Source organism: Drosophila novamexicana, unplaced genomic scaffold (assembly GCF_003285875.2).
Source record: "Drosophila novamexicana strain 15010-1031.04,08,12 unplaced genomic scaffold, DnovRS2.1 tig00004554-arrow-pilon, whole genome shotgun sequence".
In the NCBI taxonomy this organism is placed as follows: domain Eukaryota; kingdom Metazoa; phylum Arthropoda; class Insecta; order Diptera; family Drosophilidae; genus Drosophila; species Drosophila novamexicana.
This window is the reverse complement of record NW_020825051.1, coordinates 2544918-2567896: the sequence shown is the minus strand read 5'-3', so window position 1 is coordinate 2567896 and position 22979 is coordinate 2544918. Positions and strand designations below refer to the sequence as shown.

The 22979-nt window shown below is 41.8% G+C and overlaps 3 protein-coding genes and 1 long non-coding RNA gene across 5 annotated transcripts; 2 read left to right on the top strand and 2 right to left on the bottom strand.

The window, feature by feature from the left end:
* Nucleotides 1-8: 8 nt before the first annotated feature.
* LOC115769640 lies at nucleotides 9-743 on the bottom strand. Its single transcript, XR_004018761.1, has 3 exons — nucleotides 666-743; nucleotides 504-597; nucleotides 9-358 (listed from the first exon to the last, which is right to left on the bottom strand). It is a non-coding gene; the product is annotated as an uncharacterized LOC115769640 (long non-coding RNA).
* Nucleotides 605-5496, top strand: LOC115769638. Its single transcript, XM_030714550.1, has 4 exons — nucleotides 605-738; nucleotides 814-949; nucleotides 2984-3752; nucleotides 3820-5496. Exons 2-4 carry the CDS (start codon nucleotides 834-836, stop codon nucleotides 5140-5142), a joined length of 2208 nt encoding a protein of 735 aa, XP_030570410.1. The 5' UTR covers nucleotides 605-738; nucleotides 814-833; the 3' UTR covers nucleotides 5143-5496.
* Nucleotides 1078-2569, bottom strand: LOC115769639 (innexin inx5). The gene is made up of 2 exons (XM_030714551.1): nucleotides 1840-2569; nucleotides 1078-1783 (listed from the first exon to the last, which is right to left on the bottom strand). The coding sequence occupies exons 1-2, from the start codon at nucleotides 2488-2490 to the stop codon at nucleotides 1253-1255; spliced, it is 1182 nt and encodes a 393-aa protein (XP_030570411.1). The 5' UTR covers nucleotides 2491-2569; the 3' UTR covers nucleotides 1078-1252.
* Nucleotides 5497-6509: 1013 nt separating the features above from the next.
* LOC115769752 lies at nucleotides 6510-16812 on the top strand. Of its 2 annotated transcripts, none has more exons than XM_030714694.1 (4): nucleotides 6510-6629; nucleotides 13930-14754; nucleotides 15388-16030; nucleotides 16094-16812. In XM_030714694.1, the coding sequence occupies exons 1-4, from the start codon at nucleotides 6591-6593 to the stop codon at nucleotides 16318-16320; spliced, it is 1734 nt and encodes a 577-aa protein (XP_030570554.1). In that variant the 5' UTR covers nucleotides 6510-6590; the 3' UTR covers nucleotides 16321-16812. The 2 variants fall into 2 exon arrangements, with proteins under 2 accessions (XP_030570554.1, XP_030570555.1); XM_030714695.1 differs by lacking the exon at nucleotides 6510-6629 and adding an exon at nucleotides 12733-12816.
* Nucleotides 16813-22979: the final 6167 nt, after the last annotated feature.

The window sequence follows — 22979 nt, the reverse complement described above, 5'->3', positions numbered from 1 at the left end:
ACACAGTTTTTGATTTGAGATTTTAATTAATTTTCTTAGTTTCACTTAATAGCACTTGTTTATTATACAATGGGCTACCAAAAGGAGCATCCGATTACAGCGATTCACTCAAACAAAAAACGAAAGCAATCAGCAGCAACAAGTGCTGGGTAATCCAAAGGGCTGACCGAGTATACGGTATCAGACGACACGATGACACGACGATTTCCAATGCGAGCGACTTCCGCGCGTTTCAACCGGCTCCACACGGCAACTGAAGACATCGTCGACGCTGGACGCGCTTATGAAGCTTTCGGAAAGTGGATCAGCTTGTGCTCGACGACGACGTCGACCCAGTTTTGAGGTGCAATTTGCTGTGCTGTGTACAAAATGTTTTGAACTTTACAATTTTTTGGTTAATGAAAATGGCAAACGAATTGCGTGCGATGCAGAAAAATGCGTCAAGAGTGCAAGTTGAAGGGAATCGCAGAGCAACGAACCACCCACCCATGCGACCAGCTTACCGATATCAATTGGAATGGGTGGCAATGCCCTTTGTTGGGGTCGAGCAAGCCTTGACTTATAGGGTTTTAGTCGTCATTTTACAAATTTTGTACACTAAAAACGTACATCAAAAATATTTTTTTAGTTAAAGACCTAGAAAACAGACACGCAAATAAATATACCCGTTGATAAAAAAACCTCCATGAAAACTTCCGAGGAAACAGTCCGAATCAAAATTTTATTATCAGATTTAATGTAAGTAAATAGCATAAGTGACTATATAAATTATATTTCATTTAAATATGAATAACTAACTGTTCTATCACACAGAAATCACTCACAAAAAATTGATGCAAAATTCAGTAAAGTGTCTGCTTTATCAACTACTGCGATTAGTTCACCTCACACAACGGGTGAGCAAGATGTGCGGTACAATTCTATATTCCCAGCCGAGCCAGAACGAATGGTGAGTACGCCAAAAAGATACATACTATCTGTTAGGAATAGCTCTAGAGTTTAGAACAGCAAGACGCAGATTTATAATTTTACAAAGTTAAGAAACAAAAAATCTTTTTATTCGTTCGAATTGTTTTTTAGTTCAAGATTAAAGTAAAGTAAAGATTCGATAATTCGTTCATATCGAGAACATAAATATTAAATGAAATTCTCAAAATGTTATTGTATAATAGTCGTCTTTCGTGACAAGAGTAATATAGCAGATAATGATTGGAATCATTTGTAAATGTATGGTTTATGATAAGGTCCTAGCTTAGGGGCTGTCCACGCCACGTGAAATTGGCTTGCTGGTGGGACATTTCTCCTCCTCCAGCAGTTCCATCAACTGGCAAAAAAGTTCACGGCTTATATTGTTGCTCACGCGCATCAACATAAACCAATCGGCGCAGCTAAAGCCGCGCAAGGCACACTTCAACGAAGATTGTTGCATGAAACGAGACTGCGTGCGCAGCAGCTGAAAGCGCAGTCCACGATGGAAAAGGATGAACATACGATAAATAAGCTTTAGGCCGGCCAATAAAGCCATTACCATGAACCAGACCCACAGAAAGACAAAGATTTTCTCATTCAAATTGTTGAGTGGCAGTAGGCACAGATTATCAACTGATTCCAAGGTGCCGCTGGCGCCAAACTTTAAAATCTCGCATTTGGCAATCTTTGGAAATATGTGGGCGGTAATGCGATTCCACTCATCCCAGTTGTACTGAGGCACTGCGGCCAGTGCCTTTACATAGCGCGCCCAGAAGCCATCCAAAAACACATTCAGCAGCAGCATATTGACAATCTAAAGTAAAAGAATGATTTAATCAAACTTTCAATTTGGGAGCTGGTGTAGCTTACGCTAATGACAAAATTGCACACTTCACAGAACATGTAGGAGACAAAGTAGCGCAGATGCGAATCCTTGTAGTCGTTGGCAAAGTATTTGGCCACCTTGCGCAGTTGCGTGGTGGTCTTTTCGCGCGATACTAACACATCGTCCAGATTGGCACAGAGGTTTTTTAGTCGCCCGCCTTCCCATATCTTCCAGAGAAACGCAGGCAGGTAGAAGATAAACGACTGCAGCAATAGCACCGGCACCACCCACTGGTAGTAGCGCAGAAAGACGCGCTCCTGTCCCTTAGCAGACTGCAGCAGCGGTGCCGTATTGAATAGTAGATTGCTATCGATTGTTGGCTTAAATTCTTCAGTTTCAAAGCTGCGCCTGTACTGAAGCTCAACTTTTTCTTCCCGGTCAGCTGCCAAGGCGTCGTCGTCGTAGTTCATTATGTACATTCCCATAGTCCAGCAGTGGGAGTTAACAAAATCCATTGAATGCATGTTGGATATGCAGATCAAAGGATCACCAAAGTATTGCTTCGCGGATAGCAGAACCGTAAACGCTAACAATAGAGCGCATGTAACTTTTGCGTGCAACGTGAATACTCCATCGTAAATGCGAACCGACTTCAGTTGCAAGTATTTCGAAAGAGGCTTAACTGCAGTATACATTTTTTTTCACAATTTAGTTGAGATGAACAGTCAAACGTTGAATTTTTATGTTTTTAGAGTTTATTTGCAGATTTTGTTAAAAACACGCGGGAAGTTAACGGTTAATGTGGGCTGACCAGCAGTTTCGTATTTTTGTTTATCTATCGTTGAGCGGTTCTGTTATGTGAGGAGTAATTCTGTAAAGTGTTATCGGCAGTTTTGGCTTCTGTTAGCTGTAAATTCAAGACACACGCCGTCTTAAATTAGAATCGGTCGCCGCTAAAGATATGATTAATTTTAATTGTGTAGTTTACGGCATTTTACACTTTCTGCTTAAAGGGTTTTTGAGAACAAAGTAACTTCAAATAGTATGCTGTTAATAACAGGCGAGCAAAATGTTAACAGCGCAATCGAACTATGTGAACATCAATGGTTCGTTTAATCGAACTTGTTCCAAACGATTCGGTACAACTATAAAACTCACATGTGTTTTCATTTTCCTTGCGTTGTTCAGTTTAACCAACAGGCGAATGAAGATGAAAGAGCAACAATCATCAAAGCAGCAGGAGCGCAATGAAAAAAAGAAGAAAAAATTGGCCGCGCTGGCAAATCTAATACAGATGAACGACAGGGATCGCATTCATGAGTCTGAGCAGAAGCACCGTGACACCGAGAACGATGAGGAGGAGGATGATGGTTTTGTCACAGTGCGCAGCAAGCGAAAGACACGGAATCGTCTAACAATTGTGGCAGACAGCAACAGTGACACAATCGCCTCTAATCCTGCCGATGGTGGCGAGGTGGAATCCGGAGAGCCCGAAATAAAACGCAGCCGCAACAATTCAGCTGGCGGAGACAATACACTTGACAGTTTGCCGGCTACCCTAACCCAGGAACAATACAGGTCTCTGTCCACGGATCTGCGACGCCGTAAGCGGGAACTGGAAAGCGTGCCTGGTGTCCATTTACGTGATATGGGCAGACGTGCGCTTCTGGAAATACCGCAGCAGGAGCGTACGCCTATCTTTTTGACAGATATACAGCATCTGCTGATGTCGGCGCTCATTGGTAAGAAGAGTCCTTGCGCGCCCGACCGCTGGTGCTGTGCTGATAAGTTTCAAAGCCTGTCGCATAGCGTGGTGCTTATACTAGATGGCTTGTCGCTCTATCACTATATATCGAATGAGAGCCAATTTGAAGCTACCAATAAAATATTCGATACCAAGCTGGAGGTGGTGCTTCCGCCGCATGATGAAGGCAGGATCATTGATGCAATTGCTCAGGTCAGTTGTGTACATTACTCAAATATACAGCTTCCACTGACACCCAACTGATTTTTTTTTTTTTTAGATTCCACTTACCAATGTGCAGGCTCAGAAGTTAATCAACGAACATGGCTCTCTGGAATCTGCCGTGGAGCTGAACAAGGATCCTACACTTTTTGTAAAGGCTATTTTTCCCATTGAGAAGCAGTCGCCTTCCGCGCTAACAGAGCCGACAATTTTGCACCCAGATGACAAGTTTCCGCGCACCAAGCTGCTGCTCTCGGCATTGCAATTGGTCGACGAGGGCTATCCCATACCGCTACAAGGCGAGCTGCACGCCCGATTCAAGTCCTTCATGTTCACAAAGAAATCATATGCGCCTGTAACGGATTGCAGTCCTATGTATGGTGTCGATTGTGAGATGTGTCGCACCATATCTGGGGCGAACGAATTGACGCGTATTTCCATAGTGGACGAAAAATATCAGACCGTGTACGAGACGTTGGTTCGTCCCGTCAACAAAATCACCGACTACCTCACACAGTACTCGGGCATAACGGCTGATATTATGGAATCTGTGACGAAAACGCTAGCAGATGTGCAACGTGAAGTCTCGGAGCTTCTACCGGCGGACGCGATACTAGTTGGTCAATCGCTCAACTCAGATCTGAATGCCATGCGTATGATGCATCCGTACGTGATAGACACCAGTGTTTGTTTCAATATTAGCGGCGTGCGCAAACGCAAAAGTAAACTAAAGCACCTAGCCAAGAGGTTCCTGCAGGAGAGCATACAGGAGAATGAGGATGGCCATGACTCCATTGAGGACTCGCGCGCCACACTCAAGCTGGTCAAGATGAAGCTGGCAAACAGCATTGAGTTTGGTGACGAGATTCTCACGCAGCGGAAGCGCATTCACGACGTGATACGTGCCACCAGCGGCGATGGCCTTAGAAATAATTTGTTTGCTCATGCGGCCAAGCGGGACAAGCGCACGGCCATTGTGACTGTTGGTGATTTGCAGCCGCGCCTCAAGGAGGTTATTAGAAAGGCGGAACAGGCTGCTTCAAAGGACAGTTGCAAATCGGTTTATGTGCACGAGGTCTCCACAACCAAGGAGGCGGTGCGTAAAGTTAACGAAATAGCGCTGGAGAATGCGCTGACCATTGCCAATCTTTTTGTGCCCGAGCAGGATTTTGTTCTAGAGAGCGCTGAGCGCACAGCTGCTAAATTGGATCATTTTATTGAACGAGTATGGAACACGATGGCACACAATGGCCTCTTTATGGTGCTGATGGGCGGCTCTGCCGAGTGTCAGAAAGGCGTGGCCAAGATTGCCATTAAGCGACGAAACGGTAGCATCCCAAAAAGTGCCCTCATAACCACTGGTGTATCGGCGGACCCATGAACATTATAATCACACACACACACACACAATTCACCCACACATGTAGATTGTGCACGGTATGTACATATATGCACACACACACACACAGGTACATAAAAATAGAATTAGGAACTCAAGAAAGTAGCATAAACCCCTATGAAAGAATCAAATAGTCCAATAATTGATAAATTCGCGTCCAGTTTTCGCAATAACTTTTGGTACTTGTAGCGGCACATCAGAGTGAGCATTGTGCAAAGGAAAATTTGCCGTAATTTTCCATCTGATGTAATGCAAAAAAACTTTTAGCCTTTAAATATTTTCAATAGCTAGAAAAAAGTATCAAAGTACGACTAAATTTTCAAAAAAAAAAAAAAAGCAAAAAACAAATAGAAAACAACACAAAAAAATTGCAACTTAAACTTTTTCGAAGAAAGCTGATAAATCCATGTTGTTTGTAAATCAAATTAAGAATCGAATGTTGGTTCCGGAAGCAAGAACAATGACAAGTTTTCTAATCAAATCCTGAAATAAAGAAAAACACGATTGTTATTTAAAATGCTTTCCATACATATTTTATGATGTCAAATTTTGCAAACCTTTTCTATACAAATATACAATATTGTTGCTTTTTAAGTTAACGTAAGCAATGGGTAAGTCGGAAGTAAAACTCTGGGAATTATAGTAACAATCATATTTTACCCAATTTGAAGAACATAAAACATGTTACAAAATGCCCTTAAATTATAATTTTTCACAGTCTTGCAATTTAAAAGAAATGCATTACGAAATTCTAGCCTACAATTGTATGCAGCCACCTGTGGGTGGTTTGGGTGCTGGCTGGGATCTGACCTAGTTTTCGTTAGTTGCCGTTGTCCGATTTTTGTTTGTTTTGCCTTTCCCGCGGGCTGACTGGCTGCGTGTGTGTCTGTGAGTGTGCGTGTGGCTGATAACAGCAATAAATTTCCTACCTCACTCAACGCAGCGCTCCGTTGTCTAGGGCCCGAAAGACCTTACTGCTCCCTACAAAAATGCCTTGGCATCCACGCACGTTCTCTCTTTCGTTTTGTTACTTTTGCCCTCTCCCTCTCGTTTTTTGGGAAAGTGAAAGTATTTGATTGTGCGTAGGCCCGTTGTCGTCATCGTAACTGTGTCTTATCACACTCTCGAAAATGTTGCGCCTCACACTGAGCAACTGTCGATTACTCATACGACGTGTGGCTCGGTGCAGAGGGAAAATTGGTCGCGCATAATGCGCATGCCTGTGGCGGAAAAGCTGCGAGAGTTTTCCCCCGCACAAAGCTGCCAGATGCTCATGTAAATATACGTCAAATAGATTATTTTTTTTTTTTTAGTTTACAAAAAGAAACAGTAATTCAAAAACATTTCTCACTATCAATTAATTTAAATATATATATATACGAACATCCAATCAAATCGAATATAGTTGAAAAACATATGTAGTGTTGGGCATGGAGGAAAACAGTGGCAACGCCAATTTGGGAAATTTGGTATGTTTTTCATCTGATTGTTTTTGGCCGCGGATTGCTCAACTCTTGAAATGTGTGCATGTATGCGTGTGTGCGTCTCTGTGTATGTAATCCTCACAAAGGCACACCAAATATTTTGTTGTATATACGCTTTTCGGCTCTCGAGCAGCGACGTTGTCGTAGCTGCCTTTCAATTTGCTTGGCACGTCGCGCGCAAAAAACCTGCTCGATAAATACGCCAGGCAGCATTTTCAATATTCATTCTAAGATATATATATTTATAAATATATGTGTGCAGATCGTATGTGTTGGCATGAAATTCGTATAAACAAATGCGGCTTGTGATTTGTTTAAACATTAATCGTGCATATTGCAAATCGATTCAGACGGAAGTTGGCGGTTCAAGTTAATAAGTTTATAAATTTTCAAAGGTAACCAAAGGCATTGTGTTCACATATAATACAAAATTGCTGCCGTAAACTGGGGTAAGTTTCTCTCACTGTGCAATTGGCAGCCGCAATCATAATAACAGCGTTAAATATAAACATAAGCGAGCAATTGGCAAGCATAAATTGTGTATCCATAAGATACACAGACACACGCGCGCCTGCAAGGCAAAAGGAAGCAAACGAGAGTTTCTTCTGTATGCGGCTAGCTGGGGGGTGTGCGTGTGTGTGTGTGTGTGTGTTATTGTGTGTTGTAATGGTGTGTGCACAAAAACTCGTTCAGTGTGTCAGTGTTTCAGGCAGTTGTGGCAAGAGCAACATCAGCTGAGGCAGCGCAACGTATCGCCACGCGCATCGCGCATACGCCGCGTTGTCAATTGTTACTTTTTGCCCATTGTCAGTCGCGTCCATTTGGCTGTGCATCGCCCTTGGCACCAGTTGCCCGCACTCATATCATCCGCCAGTTGCGACCCCAATCGCCTCGCAAATCCTAACGGCCATCGTTGCGCACTTGATATTGGCTATTGGCCTAGCCGAGCACCCGCATCCACACCTACACCCTGAAATGCGTTCACAGCTGCCGCTGCAAATGAAAATTTGTTCGTTTGGTTTATTTCCCTTATTGTTTGTCGCTGCTGTGAAGAGAGCGTGCTCCACTTTCAGCCCCAACCCCCGCACAGCCGTCTCCTCCACCCTTCAGTTTTCTCTGCCTGTGGCACATTGAACATGGAACATGTTGCGTAGGGCTTGCTTTGCTTAGGGTGAGTTTCGCTTTTCGTTTTCCATTTTTTCGCTTTTCCTTTTCGTGTTTAGTTTGTCTTTTCCGGGCTTTCTTTCATGTGAAAGTTGTTGGCCCAAAATTAGATTTGGGCTCTTTCTTTGGCTGAAATTTTCTTAAATTTATTTTCAATTATTTAAGCTAATATATATTATATGAGTTCTTATTGATTTGTCTTAAATTTTGGCCGCTTCAACTGGGTCTAATTTGGCTAATGACTCAATTGAGCCCCCCGGAGTGCATAGACTCTTGACTGATTGGACTGACACATTGCTCTGGCATATTTTGCGCTTTGTTATGGATGCCTTTGTTTTGGTCGTTCACAGGCCTATGGCTGGCTTTATAATTTTTTTGGACGTCTGCTATTACATTTGGCATACGGCCAAAAAGCAAAATATCATAACAACTTCTGCCTGAATTTTCGACTCGTCATTTTTGTTGCCATTGCCGAAGACGGTGCAAAATGCTATATCTATGAGCCGATTAGTCACCGTTGCGCTGCTCGAAAGTGCAGTAAACTATTATGTTTTTATTAATATTATTACAAGTAGAGCTGCCGGCTCTCGAGTTCGCGTTCTGGGCAGAGTGTGTGCTGTGTTTTGCGGAGACTCAATTAAAACGGCGCTGCATGATGTCATTGGCACATTGTGAAATCCTGCCGTAGCCCCGGCCCGCCCACTGCAACGGGCTCTTATCTGTTATGACTCAGTCGCAGTAACTTTGTGTGTGCCACGAAATCTCTGTTGTGGCAAATGTTGCAAATCAAATTACCGCACTCTGCACCAACATTTGGCAGGCTTCGAAATATTCGTCATGCACACACACGGGCCATGCAAGTTCAGTCTCATTTTCTACGCATACAGCCATTCAGATAATATATGTAGTGTATGCCTAATGCTAATAATAAGGCAATTTCAGCTTAAGTATTTAGAATATATACTAGTTCGAAGAGCAGCGTGTTGTTCACAATTTACTGCCAAATTTGATTGCAATATTCTTTGCAAGTCGAGTACTTCAAGATATTTTTGCTGTGAATACCATACTTAAATGCCATAACAGTTTAAAGACCCCGTCATTAAACATTCATTAGTTCTTACATTTGGCTGTCATTTCTATTTTCCCTTTCGTTTTTTTTTTTTGCCTTTTTTGGCAAATTTGGAATGCATCGCTTTATAAATAGTGCTCTGGGCCATCGCACTCGGCCAGAAAAGCGCTGAACTTTTCTGGCCGGCCAAGTGTTTTATTTTTGGGGCCTGTTGGACGCCAAATTCTTGGCTCCCTGTGCGGCTACAGGTACATAAACGCTCCCATTGATCATTAGGCACATTTTCGAAATTAGCTACGCATATTTTCCAGTTTTTTTATATTTGTATTGTTTTGGTTGTGTTTCGCTTTGTTTGTTTGTTTGTTTGCCTTGTGGCGGCTGCTACTTGGGAATACTTGAGAATTTGTTTACGCCGCCTGGTGCATAATTATGTTTAATTAAACTAATTAAATGGCTTTTCATCTTTGGCAGCTGCTGCTGCTTGTTGTTGTTGTATTTCGCGCTTTGCTAATTAATTTTCCTTATGAATACAAATATTTGATCTGTTACTACGTGTTCATGATAATGACGATATTGTAAGCATTTTGCGATCGTAAACTAGTTTTAATGCTCAACATATGCTCGAATTTGCCAAGCCGACCTCGGGCAGGGTGGGGTCTGTAGGCTGCTGGCCACAAAGCCTGCCACTCAGCTGGGCCGCAGTCGGCCGGTCCCAATGTCAAGGTAGTGCGTGAGCTTAACAGTGCGACTTTTTACTGTTAACTGCGCCCGGCTTCCGCGACTCGAGACACCGACGACTCATTAGCAGGGCGCACAGCTACCCAACCCCATCATCATCATCGTCATGTGTAAACCTGTCAATAACTAGAGCTGGCTTAAGCAGATGACGGCTGCTCCTAAAGTTCGCCGTGTGAGTCATTCTATTGATACAGAAATATATAGAATACAGAAAACATTATTTATAAAATAGTTTGCTGATCTACTCTTCGATCGATCGTTTCGAGAAGGGCCACTTCCATCACATTTATAGTCGCTACAGAAACGGATCGACGGGAGACGGGCAGTTGTTCATTCCCAACTTGGCTGTTGATAGTGATCAAGATTATACATATACTTTATGGGGTTGCGTTATTATTATTGAAAAGTATTGTAAATGATGTCTGGAATATTACTGATTGGTGAAAGTAATTCTTCTCTATAGATGTATCTGTTCCATTGTCGGTCCATATGCCTTGTATTTTGATTATTATGTGTATAGAATCCACATGTATTCCAAATTGCCTATATATATTAATACAATTACAAGTTGCCAACTTTTCGAGCAGCCCTCGTTGGTAAACATTTAAACTTAAGCAGTTGCAGCTTTCGCTACGGCCTTGGCTGCCAATATTTGTGCCCTTTTGGCTGCCTTCTCGACTGTTGTTGTTGTTGTTGTTGTTGTTGCACTAGTTTTTCCAGCTTAAACTGCGCTTAAGTTTGCTCTGCCTATTTATATTTCTTATCTATGAAATGCTTATGCACGTAATTCGTGCGCAAATAAAACGCCCCGACGACAATTACAGTTGTTAAATATCGCAGACCAGCGAAGAGGCAGCAACACCCACAATCAAACCCACACCCACACCCAAACCCAAGCCCAATCCCAAAACCAAACGCACCTCCCCAACCAACAGCATTGCTTGGGCCCAGAGCCCTATTTGTAGGCGCCTGCCCTGCAATCGTTTTGTTAATTTGTAAATCAAACATTGATTGTGGCTGCTTTTTTCTTTTGGCACAAGATTATTTATTTATTTGGCGTTTGTTGTTTGTTGAATAAATTAAATTGATAATTGAGTCGTCGATTGCCAAGGCGAAGTACTTGAGTCCATATCCGCTGCGTCTCCGCCTGCTGCATGCATTTATCTGGTGGCTCTTGTAATATCATGAATGCTCAAATGGGTTTTGCTTTTTGCAACTGCGGAGAGTTGCCGCGAAATGCGGGCTTATCTCACACGCTCTTCATCTTTTGCTCCGAATATTGAAGTCAAATATAAGAAGAATTTGAAATTGAATTATATGAGGGCCAGACTGCAAGGAAAAGTGAAGCAAATTTTGTATGTCTAGCATTAAAGCTTATTTTTGTAAATTTGCTGCTTAACGGAGAATTCCCCAAAAGAATTAGCTACGCAAAATATTCTTGGCATAGCAAAAGTTGGTATTAGTATTAGGTATTAGTCATATGTATAGTATATTATGTAATAATACCCAAATGCATACACGATTCATTCGACATAATGCAGAGTTATATACTCTCTCCCCAGTAGGTCGCAACAGACAGATTTACCTATGTGTTCGCGTCGCAGTCAACGCTGGCGTCGACGTCTGCGTCGCCGGCGTCGTGTGCGTTTCGCCCAGGGACAAGCAGTCGATGTTCTAAGCTCGCGGCGTGCAGTTCGCACCCTCAAAATTAGTGCGGAAATAATCGACTTTAATAAATACATAAATACAATATTACAATATCATAATTTAATATTGAATTTGTGAAGCAGATACATCTACATACACACACACACACACACACAATCTAAAGTCAGCTGAAAGCGAAAATAAATCGCATTTGATTGATTGATGGAAAGAGCCTTCAGTGATAAGAAGCAGCCCCAACAAACACATAACTATAAAATGTAAGAAGTGCATGGCCAAACCCTGATACGAATATCAGCCATATACCTAGATACCTAGATATCTAGCCGCAGACACATGTGTGCGCTGCGAAGTTCAAGTGCGTGCCTCGAAAACAGTTTTCAAATAGTTTTGGATAGAATACACCCACGACCCCAGCCCGGCACCTTTCCATGAATCGGGCAGCCTGTCCAGGCGGATTGAGCTGTGTTAAACAAAGGCAGCGGCGACTTCAGATTATGACTACGTGGTGTTAATTCATGCATTGTGATCCACATAAAAATAGTCTGTGGTCAGCTACTGGGCGGGCGTAGGGCGGACGTAGGGCGAGGCAGCTGCTGTGCAGATAACAGCGCGGCGTGAAAACATCGCTCGACATCATAAATTTATTTGCATACGATAATTTCTTTATTGCACCCAGCCGACGTGACGACTTCACTTGTATTTGCTCTGGAGCAAATATTTAAAAAATAGAGCAGGGGGCTCCGGCTGTTCGGGTTAGTCACAAGCCATGTGCCGCAGGGGGAGGCGCTGGGGTGAGCGGGACGAACAGCACGTTGTCTTGTCGATGTCGACGTCGATGTCGATGTTGACACCCGGCATCAGCTTTAGCCATCGACATTTTGTCTTCCTTACAACTGTTCAAATATTGTGGTACATATAGCATATACATTTATTTTTTTTTTCATTTAATAATATTTGAACTCTATTTATTTTTTGCGCTTTTGCGAACTTCATGGCAATCATGGCGTGCCGTAATTAATTTTGTTTGCACAGTACTTAAAGCAATAATAACAACAACAACAAAAAGAACATAGGCGCGCAGCAGGCAGACATGAATCAAACGGTGATAAAACTGTGTGGTCTTATAAAACTCGTAGGGCTTGGGATACACATTTCTAAAGAATTGTCGTCGATTTATTGGGGAGCAAGAGACCACGCGATGTGCAGTAATCGGTGAATTTCTACTGATATACAGCTCGAGTGTCCAGCTTTTTAAAGGCGAGACATCATATTCGAAATATGTGTTGAGTGCTATTGCGCTTTATTTACACAATAAAGCTAAAATTTTGTAGAAAACTAATGAACCTAAATCTCGATCTACTGTGTTTGTATTTTGGTATACAACAAATCTAGAGCTCTGAGAATTTCCATACAAATTTGTTCCAAAAGAAAGTGAGAAATTTTAGATAAGCTTCTTTCAAATCGAAGTTCAGTTTTCTAGTGTTCTTTGACACGTTTTTGATTTTGCTCGGACATAGACCTGGATTTCTATTGGTAAGATGCTGCTATTTATTACTTCACCTTAAGTGCTTATGTGGTGCACATACATGTTTTTTATGGCACCTACCAATAAATCGATTTGGTGTTATGGCATGGTCTATTGTTATTATTATTTTTGACTACTTACATAAGTCATATCGGACCGATTCGGTAGTTCAGGAGTTATGACTGGTTGACGTGATAATTAGGCTGTCTTAACGCCTTGGGCCCCACTTTTAGTTAGGTGTCTTCGGATGGGTCTGTTTTTAGCATTGGTCCGTTGGAGGGGCCCTATACAATTTATAGGCTGTCACGCGCTTGTGTATCTGACGTCCAGCGTTTCGATATGGCGCCGATTGTGGGCCACATGATTTATGGCCAGTTGATGATGAATTGTAACCAAGTTCCTGGCAATAAAACGATTGAATGTGTTTAAATCGATTGACCTCTGTGTCCAAAAATTATGGGCGCAGCGCCAGAGCCGCCCGCTTTGAATTACTTAATTTACAGTCGCGTGGAAAAATCAGCGATTAGACTCATAACTGGACATTAAACGATTTATGTACTCAAGTGCGGCAATTGAAAGATAAAGCCACAGCGATAAAGTAAAAGTGGGTAAACCACTTCTAATTAGTTGTTGTTTATATGGCCAATATATATCGGTCCCGATGTACTTTACCAATGTGGTGAAATACGGATAGCTATAGCTGACTAATGTTTTATCGTTTCAACTGTGTGATTCCCTTTATTACCGCAACGGAAGGAGTCGAAAACTTGCTCAAGTTTGGCTTATCTGTAACGTAAATAAATGCTATACAGGGAGCTACAGCCAATTTGGCTAAAAAATATTGGTAGAAGATAAGCGCGGCAGTCTTTAGAAATGTCAAGCATAGCTACTTAACATTAGATAAGATGAAATAAAGATGATGAGCATTTAATGAGTGGTAGCAATATTGTTAATAATTAAATATTGATAAGTAGCTCTGGACACGCTCTTCTGGTATCAGACTTTTTATACTCATTGTTCAGTTGTCCAAGTGACTCTTTGTCTAGGTCACTTGGACAGCTCATATCATTCGCACTTGGTATATATATGTGTTTACTAATTGTTTTTGGTTTCATTTACAGTTGGCCAAGAAGCGACCTGGCAACAAGAATCGCCAGCGAAGCTCACCCAGCCAATTGGAACAGCAGCTGACGAAAAAGGAGCGCACCACCAAGTTGCCGCTTGTTGGGGCTTTGGTGCACAAGGCGCTGCAAGCACGGGACACTAAACCGGAGGAAGTAGCTGACCCAGTGCCACGGCAACCAGCGCAGCCGGAACAGTTAGTGCAGCCAGAGCAGCCAGAAGAGCCAAAACAGCCCAACAAAAACAACAATAACAACATAAACAACACCACCAACAACAACAACAACACTAGAAACGACGACAGCAACCACAACCACAACAACAACAACAACGAGCCCACAAACGTCGACAGCAGCTACTTGAACTCTCAAGCAAATACAAGCTGTAGCATGGTCTTGCCTTTTAATCTTGGCCCCGATGGCCACAACGTGGATGCCATACAGAGCGCACCGGCGGCAAGTGCACCACCCGCACACCTGGTGCTGCCGCCAGCGTATGCACGCGGTCAGACGAACATTTACACAGGTGTGCCGATCATTGTGAATCCTTACATCGATTTCATTGTGGTCAACGGCGATGATCGCTATATGATACGCTGCGAGCGAAAGTCGGTGCTGGAGCGCAGCGTCGAACTGGCCAAGCTGATACACGCCGGTCCGAACAGCGGACGCAAGAGCGATAATCATTTTCAAATATCCAATGTGGACAAAAACGATTTCGAGCTGATTGTGCGCTATATGGAAAAGCATTTTATACCCTATCGGGATCATAAGCATCTGCTAAAGATACTCGAACTGGCGGATCGTTTCAATGTGCCCGATTTGGTGAGTGTAAAAGAATGTGTGTATATAAATTTTAAAAAGGGGAAAAAGAGTGAAGTGAGAAATTCTTCTATATTAATTATTTATTATTGTTGTTTTTTTCTAAGTTTTTGTTGTTAGCAATTGCTTTTCGACCGATTGTTCCTATAGCAGCTATAAAATGTGGTAGTCCGATTGTGATAAGATTTTGCATATATGTATGGAAGAAGCATAATTAAATTTATAAGTGATACGTTTGGTCAAGATATCTTGATAAAGAACTAAGTTTTCATACAGGAACTTTTTGGCTGATTGTTCCTCTACAGCTATATGATATTGTTCTCCAATCCGGCTGATTCCCACATATGTACTGCCTACAACATAAAGACAAACCTAGCTAGCTTTAAGACGGAGAGACTGGTTTACATAGAAACATATAGACGAACAGACAGACATGGCTATAGCAAGTCGGCTGTTCAATCTGATTTAGAATATATATACTTTATGGGGTCGGAGATGCCTCCTATGTCTTACACATACTGACAGGAAAGTTCTACGGGCGAAATTTTAATCCCGTATGGATCTGAGTTCTTTGAGAGTCCCAAATGATCATCTCTTGGTTATCTAATCTTTATCGCTACTCCTCTTGCCGCACAGATAATTTACTGTATTCGGGAACTTGATCTCAGCATTTCGAGTGCGACCGCGTTGGACATATTCAAGGCGCTCTGGTTCTACCAGGGCATTGCGCTGACCAACCAACGCCAGACGGTGATCACCACACAAGAGACTGCACAACAGCTGGCCCGCAGGCAGTCCAAGGCGAAGGCGGCGGCCAAGCAGCTGGCAGCGCAGGCGGCCCAGGCGAACGAGAATGGGGCCGACGGGGATGGGGCACAGGCTAATCTCATACCCAATCCGAATCCGTTTACCACCGAGGACTACGGTGTGGCGTTGCTGCACAACACACTCCAGCTGATCGATATGCATGCCGAGCTGCTGCTCTCGATGAAGGCCATTGCGGATCTGCGGTTCGAGGAGCTGGAGACGCTGGCCAGGCGCGATACCTTGCAGCTGCGCTCCGAGGTGACGCTGTTCGAGTGTCTGGTGAACTGGAGTCTGGCGGAGTGTGCGCGCAGGAATCTCGATGCCACGCTGGACAATCGCCGCATGGTGCTCGGTCCGCTCTGTCTAACTCCCCGCTATCTTCGGATGAGCGCATCGGAATTTCGTCGCTGTTGCGAGCGCATTGAGCTGCTGCCGCAGCTGGAGACGTCCTTGATCCTGGAAGCGCTCGAGGGTGAGCAAATCAAAGTAATAATATAATAGATGTGTAAATATTTCAACGGATCTTCTGAATCAGGCAAAAAGCTGAAGAACCTCACGGCCCAGCAATCGGAGCTGATGGAGAAGTTTCGCACACCACGCGCTGAATACGCCCTCATGCCGGTGCATCTGAGCGATCGCAGCAGCCCGAAGAATTATCCAAAGAAGATGCGTCTGGCCAGCGAGGGTCGACCCACCGAGGAGGGCTGCTGGGAGAAGGTGGGCATCAACTGCCTCCGCGTGTTTGTATGCATTTTCGATTGATCCGACAGGGCTGAACCCTAATAGACTTTTTTCATTAACGAATATTAGCGCTTATGAATATGTGTGTACGTATATATGTATACACACTTATACATATGTATGTATACATGTCTATAGTATAGAGTGTTGATTATGATTGTAGTCTTATGGGCAATACGTTTACACAGTTACCAAAATGCTGGCCAAGGCTGGCAGTGATTTTATAGCATCTGTTTCTAACATACTATATACCATATAGAATATATAATATATACAGTATATATTATATCGTGTTATTAATATATATATATATATATATATATATATGTATAGTGAATGTAGGTTTAATTGTCGTCGCCAACCGATTGATAGGGTTTTTGTATTTGCTAGTCAAGAATATATAAGAAAAACAAAAAACAAAATCTAACTAAACGGAAAAACAAAATGAACAACTTTTATACAAACTTTATGCAACGTTTTGTAGCTGGACTCCAAAAAAAAAAAAAACACAAATTATAAAATACAAACAAATTACTTACCTATAGGTATAAAAATACAACTTACTGATAAGCATTTATCACTGATCTATAAACAGAAAAAGAAAAAGAAACAACACAAATTATATACCTATATATATAATTAATCAATCATCAATTGATAAATCGTAAAAATAGTGCAAATTACGAGTATTGAGCCGTTCATCGGGCCCGGCCATAGCTAAAATTCTTTATTATGAGTGTGCTTGTGTGTGTGTGTGTTTATGTGTGTGTGCGTGGGTGCGTGCGTGTGTGCGAGTGTGATTTAAATTGTTGTGCACGTATCTGAAATGGAATTTATTAGGAACTTTGTTGCTGTTGTTCGGTTTTCGGCTTTAACTCCTGTTACAAAGTGCTATAGAAAAAAATCGCATAGATAACAATAACAATCAGATTAACATTAATCTTAGTCGAATACTTATGTCAATATATGCACATATAGCCAATGCGCAAATTGTTAACAGAATTATGCATTTTATTGGTTCAAATATAGGTACACTCGAATGCATATGGTTCGCTATATCTTAAGATCCGTTGATTCCAAATAATTATTTAAGCCTCTGTTGCGTATGTTTTTCAATTTTATTGGCCTAACATCCACAGAGTACATTAAACCAAAATTAGTTAAATAAAGTATGTACACAATTTTCTAAAAAAAACTAAAGTTTTCCTCAGACTTATTGATAATCATTTGAGTATTGAAGTAATTATTATTACCACGGCTACAAACCTAAAATGTAGAGATGGTTCGGTTAACCGCTTAAACCAGCTACTGGTGAGATTTTGGTTCAATTCTCTGCTTGCCATGTGGGCTGAGAATTTGAGTATTACAAGAAATTTCCATCTGCTAAATATGATTAGCTAAGTGAAATGGTTTGGAGCCTGGGCCTCCACAAAAGTACTTTTATTTTGAACCAAACCAAAAATATCTCAAAAATACTGGTTCGTGATAAAAATATGTTTAGTTCTATTTTAAACCGGTTCGGCTCAAAATCGGTTTGCGACCTTGATTTTTACTCACTATGCTAAAAGAGGCGAAACTCCACTGTTAAACTTAACAGAAAGCTCTGTTGCCGCACGCCGTTAACTAAAGTTACCCAAGCTGCAAACCATTCGAACGTACAAAAACGGTTTTCGGGAAAGCTCTTTTTTAGCTGTGTTCAACGCTTTGCTATTTTTGTTCCTATTATATCCGCTAAGTAATGACTTTCATGCGGATTATTTGTAAAGTTCTTGGATCTATATATAGATTGAATATATTTTTAAATTTTATTTATGAGAAATGAATCTTTATTACGCGATGTCTTGATTGAATCTGTGCTTGAGTTTTATTTATGACCCATCCTTTACAAATACCTGTACTTATCATTTATTTAAATATTTTTTGTGTTGCTTTGAGCCTTACAATTGAAGACCTAAAACTTAGTTGTAAATATTGTTACCGGGCTGTGTCTAAATTGATTGAATAGGTCTTGGAAACCTTCGGATGGTCTGACATGAATATAAAATCGATAACAGCTAGAAGATATATTTCGTTACTTTTAGTTTCCCTCGCTGCGCCCTAATACAAAACGACTTGGCCAATTCTCAAGCTCCTGATGCAACACAAGCTAAGCAGCATCAACATGACTCCTCACTTGCTCCGTGCATTGCCCAGAGCAGATGTTTGCGAGCACTTTTATATCCGCTGTACCTTCTAAATTGGGAAAAATCTAAACATCACACAGGCACACTCACACGCACACTTAGTTACACACTAAGCTGACCACTGCTGGCCATGCGTAGTCTAGATGCCGGGCTGCGTTGCCAGTTAATGTCGAGTCGGACACACACACACGCACACAATGACACCCACACATGCACACACTTACACAGATCGTTCCACTCTCAGCATTAATGTGGCATACATTTGGGGGCACACCGCAAATGCACTTGTCCAAGCACAAGTCTGTCCAAGCTTTTTTTTACTCGCACGCATACAAATGGAAAACAAAAATAACATACACACACACACACACCCTCACACACACACTTGAAAACTGCCATTTTCCACTGGTTGTCGTGCAAGCGCTGCAAAATTTATGATTTTATTTCACGCTTGCTTTTCATTAACGTTCCCCTTTGTAGTTGCTGTTGTTGTTGTTGCAGTAGTAGTTCTTGTTGTTGCAGTTGCCTGCCAAAAATTATAACTTCTTTTTGTTGTTGGGCTTTTCCCTGTGCTGCGCTGCCGCTTGTTAACCTTTTTCAAGTTGCTTTTACCAAACATTTTTTCTCCATGCTTCTTCTTTTCTACTAATTTTTGCGCACAGACGCTGACAGCGGCCAGGACTAGCTTGGGCTTGGGCCTGGGTTATGGAGGCGTGGCTGCTGCGCCCTAGAGTCAAATTTCCGCAAAAGTTATGCAGCAGTCGCCACGGAACACGGAACATGTAGCAACAGCACATTTTCTACCCATTTCTTTTTTTTGTTTCTTGTTGCAACATTTTTATTTAATTTTTGTGTGTGAGTGTGTTAGTGTGTGTGCCATTGGCTAAGCGAAAAGCAAATTGCACAGGGATGAAGGGGACACTGCTGATATGTTTGGCGGCAGAGGGACGGGCACGACAGGTCAGGCTGATGCTGCACTGCCTGCAGGCAGGCGGATGTCTAGCTGACCGCATATATAATTATTTCATATGAAACATGTATGAAAGCCCGCCAGTGCCACATACCTCGAACCAGGCACCGCGCCACCCTTTAATTCGTTTACCAAGGCTTCAACTCAAGGCAGCATTCGCATATTTTGTACAAAAATCAGCAAAAGTGAATTAGTGCACGGCGTGAGGAGGCTGCCGCACACAGCAGGGGCTGGCGGAGGGGACAAACCTGCAATGCAGTTGGTCGCCTAATGAAAATTGTTGTGAAATAAATCATTTTAAATAATTTTCAGTTCTACATGTGGCTTCACACAGCCACACACACGCACTCAAACACACACAGCACTCACACTTGTGTGTTGGCTTTTTAAAGTTTAAATTGAAATGAAAGCCAAGTAGCTGCAATGGACTTTGCACTTTGCCTGTTACTTCAGCCGTGTCTAACTTTTTTGCAGCTTGCTAAATTGCGCTAACTGACCAAAGCGGAAGTTTCAATTACACACACACGCACACACATCCACACGCCCGCACTCAGTTTTACTCAGTGTAAGTGTCGTAGAAAGAGAGTACTGCTTTCTTTTTTTGTTTGGGATTGGGGTAGATCTCCATCAACATTGACCAACACTGCGTATGCGTGCTGTGATATGACGCATACGCCCCATGCGCCGCGCCGCCCCATGTGGCAGTCGCAAGGCCACAAATCTGCGTTAGACCAACAACAAAGAGCTGTGACCAAATTATAGCATAAAGTTTGGCACATTATCTGCAGCACCCAAAATGAATTTAATACCCTATAATTTATGCGCTCACTTTGCATTCATGGGCCACACGAACAGCGGCCATCAAAACTGAAACTTAATTCGATAAAAACGCGCTGTCAGGCGTTGCACTTGCTAATGAATGCACGCGCTACAGGGTATCAAATAGGCAGCAGGTCTTGCCAGTATACCTAAAACGGATATTACTTTATCAAGCGGCATAAAAAATGAGGCAGTCGGCCGAATCGGAGTCGAGGTTAGACTCCTAGTCGAGGGCGGAAGCAATCAGCGAAATTTATTGCAGAGTCTCCTTTTTGGCGTAACTGATGAAGTGAGAAACTGAAAGACAGTCGAGGCTAAGTCACAGCAGCAGCAGCAGCAGCGCAGGCAATACAAATGTTGGGCGAGTGGCTGTGTGCGGGGCTGGGTTGGACGGAAACGACAGCTGCTCGTAACTGTGCCGCCCCTTCAGGATCGACCCTCGTTGCGGCAGCTACTTCTCCTGTTACATTTCTTGTGGCGTGCTGCTTTTTATTGCTTTATTTTTGTGCTTTTAGCTGCGCGACGCTTAAATCTAAAAAGCAGTGGGAAATGTGCTTATATACCGCTTACAAGCATACACACACACACAGCCATTTGAATGCAAATGCAACAACCGGAAATGAAACCGACAATGCCACTTATTTATCTTTGTACTTGCGGCTCTGATTTTGTTGCGGCTTCAAGCAATATTAGTTTGTTGTTCCTGCCTCTTGTTGTTGTTTTTGCTGTAACTATTGTTGATTTGGTTGTTTCATTTGTGTGCTCGCGGCTTTTTAATTAAACGATTTAGTTTGTTGATTTAGGCAGCCGCATAAATTTTAATTGTAAATAATTAGCGCAGCCCTCCCCAGCACCCTAAACCCCCCGCCCTCCTTACCCGCGGGGACTGCTCAAAAAAGACGCACTTTTCAATTTACATATTTATGAAAAAGAGCAATTAAAATTTTATTGGAGTTTGCATTAAATAATTGCACAGAAAAAAATTCTTTTGATTTTTGTTTTTTTTTTTGCTTTTTTTTTGTTTTTTTGCTGCAAATTGCATGGTCCCAGCTGGCTGGGCAAGTAAGAAATGGGAGACAAATTTAATTATGATATGAAAGTGTATTTGTTTGCTCATTTATTTATTTATTTGCCTTGTTGTTGATAGTTAGTTTGCTTGTTTATTTGTTCTTTGTTAACGCCAACAAGTTAAAGAGCGGCTGTGATTTTATGCATAGATATTTAATGCCGGAATTTTGTATATTTTGCAGCTAACAATGGCATATGTCGGTACAAAATAATTAAAATATTTCATTACATTATTCAAAAAAATAAATAAATCAATACACTTCGAACAGGTTTTGCTTACCAAGCTCACAAAGCAGAAATCCCGGCCAACAGGCCATTTGAACATCAGTCTCTGTTCATCAATAATATAAAATATATAATAAATATAATAAATTTGCTTCTGTGTTTTTCCAGTCCCAAAACTAACTAGTTCAGGCGACCTAACCTAAACTTACCTACTAGCTCATGGAATGTGACTGTGCTTGGGGCATATCAATGCGACTTCTCTATACTCTACAGTTGTTGAGATAGATACCAAATATATTTTCTTTTAGAATCTAAGCCATTTCTCATTACTCCGTTTTTTTAAATAATCTACAAATCTGCGATTTATTAGTCTCCTTCAAAATTTTTTAATTGAAACCTTTATAAACATTAATATATAACTTTTAATAATAATACCATACTTTGCGCTGAACAAAAATGTTAAGCTCTATATAATGGCCTCAAATTAAGTTACACTACAAAAAACCACACATATTTTTGAATATACTTTGACAATATAGAAAGATTATAGGGAATAATAATTATCAAAGTAACCAAGAGTTACATTAAGTTTTAAGCTCTCTTTCTCTCTCTCTGTCTCTCGCTCGCTCTCTCGCTCTTTATCGCTCGCTTTCTATATCACTTATGTGTTCCAAATGCATATTAAAGTTGTAAAAACCTATTAACGAGCATTGAAATCGCTGGCCATAAAGAAGGCAAATGAAGGAAGCTGAAAAAGGGAGAAGCAATGGCCATAATGTTTAAATGAAATAATGAAGAGCAAAAAAAATATATTCATTGATTTTCTTAATTAAAAAATTTTGCCATCAACTTTTATGTTTATTGGCTTGAGTTTGGCCATTTGTTGTTGCCAAGGCAGCAAGGCCAAACCAGGCAGCGCCCTCTGATGCTCATTATTTCTTTATTTGTTCTTATTCTTATTGTTTTTGTTGTAGTTAAGAGCCGTTTGCTGTAGGTTAAGCTGAAATGTTGGTCGCACGGCATTGTCCTGGCTAGCTGGCTGGCACTTTGGGCTCTTCCTGCTTTCTGCCAGCGCTTCCTGTGCGCATTATAAACTAATTACAGATTATGATGAAATCGTACGCCATGCCACGCTACGCCACGCCACGACCTCGACAATATGCAAGGCGTGGCGCACTTGCCTCGCACTTACAGTTTGTTTGAGAAATTCAAGTCGATTAATGAGATTTCATTACACTGCAAACTAACGGCAATCGCACGTAATTGACAGCCTAATGAGATTTGTTAAAAGGATTGTCACGGCATCGCTAGTAATGACCAAAAAAACAAAAAACAAAATTGGGCTGCGTTGGGGAAAACGATTTGTACGCAATCGAGCTGCAGCGCCGCCTGCAGTTGTTGCCTTTCTTGTTGCT

What these genes read in the sequence shown, in the direction of transcription:
- LOC115769638 (XM_030714550.1), top strand. Translation starts at nt 834, where the DNA reads ATGCAAAATTCAGTAAAGTGTCTGCTTTATCAACTACTGCGATTAGTT. An exon ending in CAGCCGAGCCAGAACGAATG is followed by an intron (nt 950 to 2,983) that starts GTGAGTACGCCA and finishes TGCGTTGTTCAG; the next exon opens with TTTAACCAACAGGCGAATGA. An exon ending in TCATTGATGCAATTGCTCAG is followed by an intron (nt 3,753 to 3,819) that starts GTCAGTTGTGTA and finishes TTTTTTTTTTAG; the next exon opens with ATTCCACTTACCAATGTGCA.
- LOC115769639 (XM_030714551.1), bottom strand. Translation starts at nt 2,490, where the DNA reads ATGTATACTGCAGTTAAGCCTCTTTCGAAATACTTGCAACTGAAGTCG. An exon ending in TGTGCAATTTTGTCATTAGC is followed by an intron (nt 1,784 to 1,839) that starts GTAAGCTACACC and finishes CTTTTACTTTAG; the next exon opens with ATTGTCAATATGCTGCTGCT.
- LOC115769752 (XM_030714694.1), top strand. Translation starts at nt 6,591, where the DNA reads ATGGAGGAAAACAGTGGCAACGCCAATTTGGGAAATTTG. An exon ending in ACGCCAATTTGGGAAATTTG is followed by an intron (nt 6,630 to 13,929) that starts GTATGTTTTTCA and finishes TTTCATTTACAG; the next exon opens with TTGGCCAAGAAGCGACCTGG. An exon ending in GTTTCAATGTGCCCGATTTG is followed by an intron (nt 14,755 to 15,387) that starts GTGAGTGTAAAA and finishes CTTGCCGCACAG; the next exon opens with ATAATTTACTGTATTCGGGA.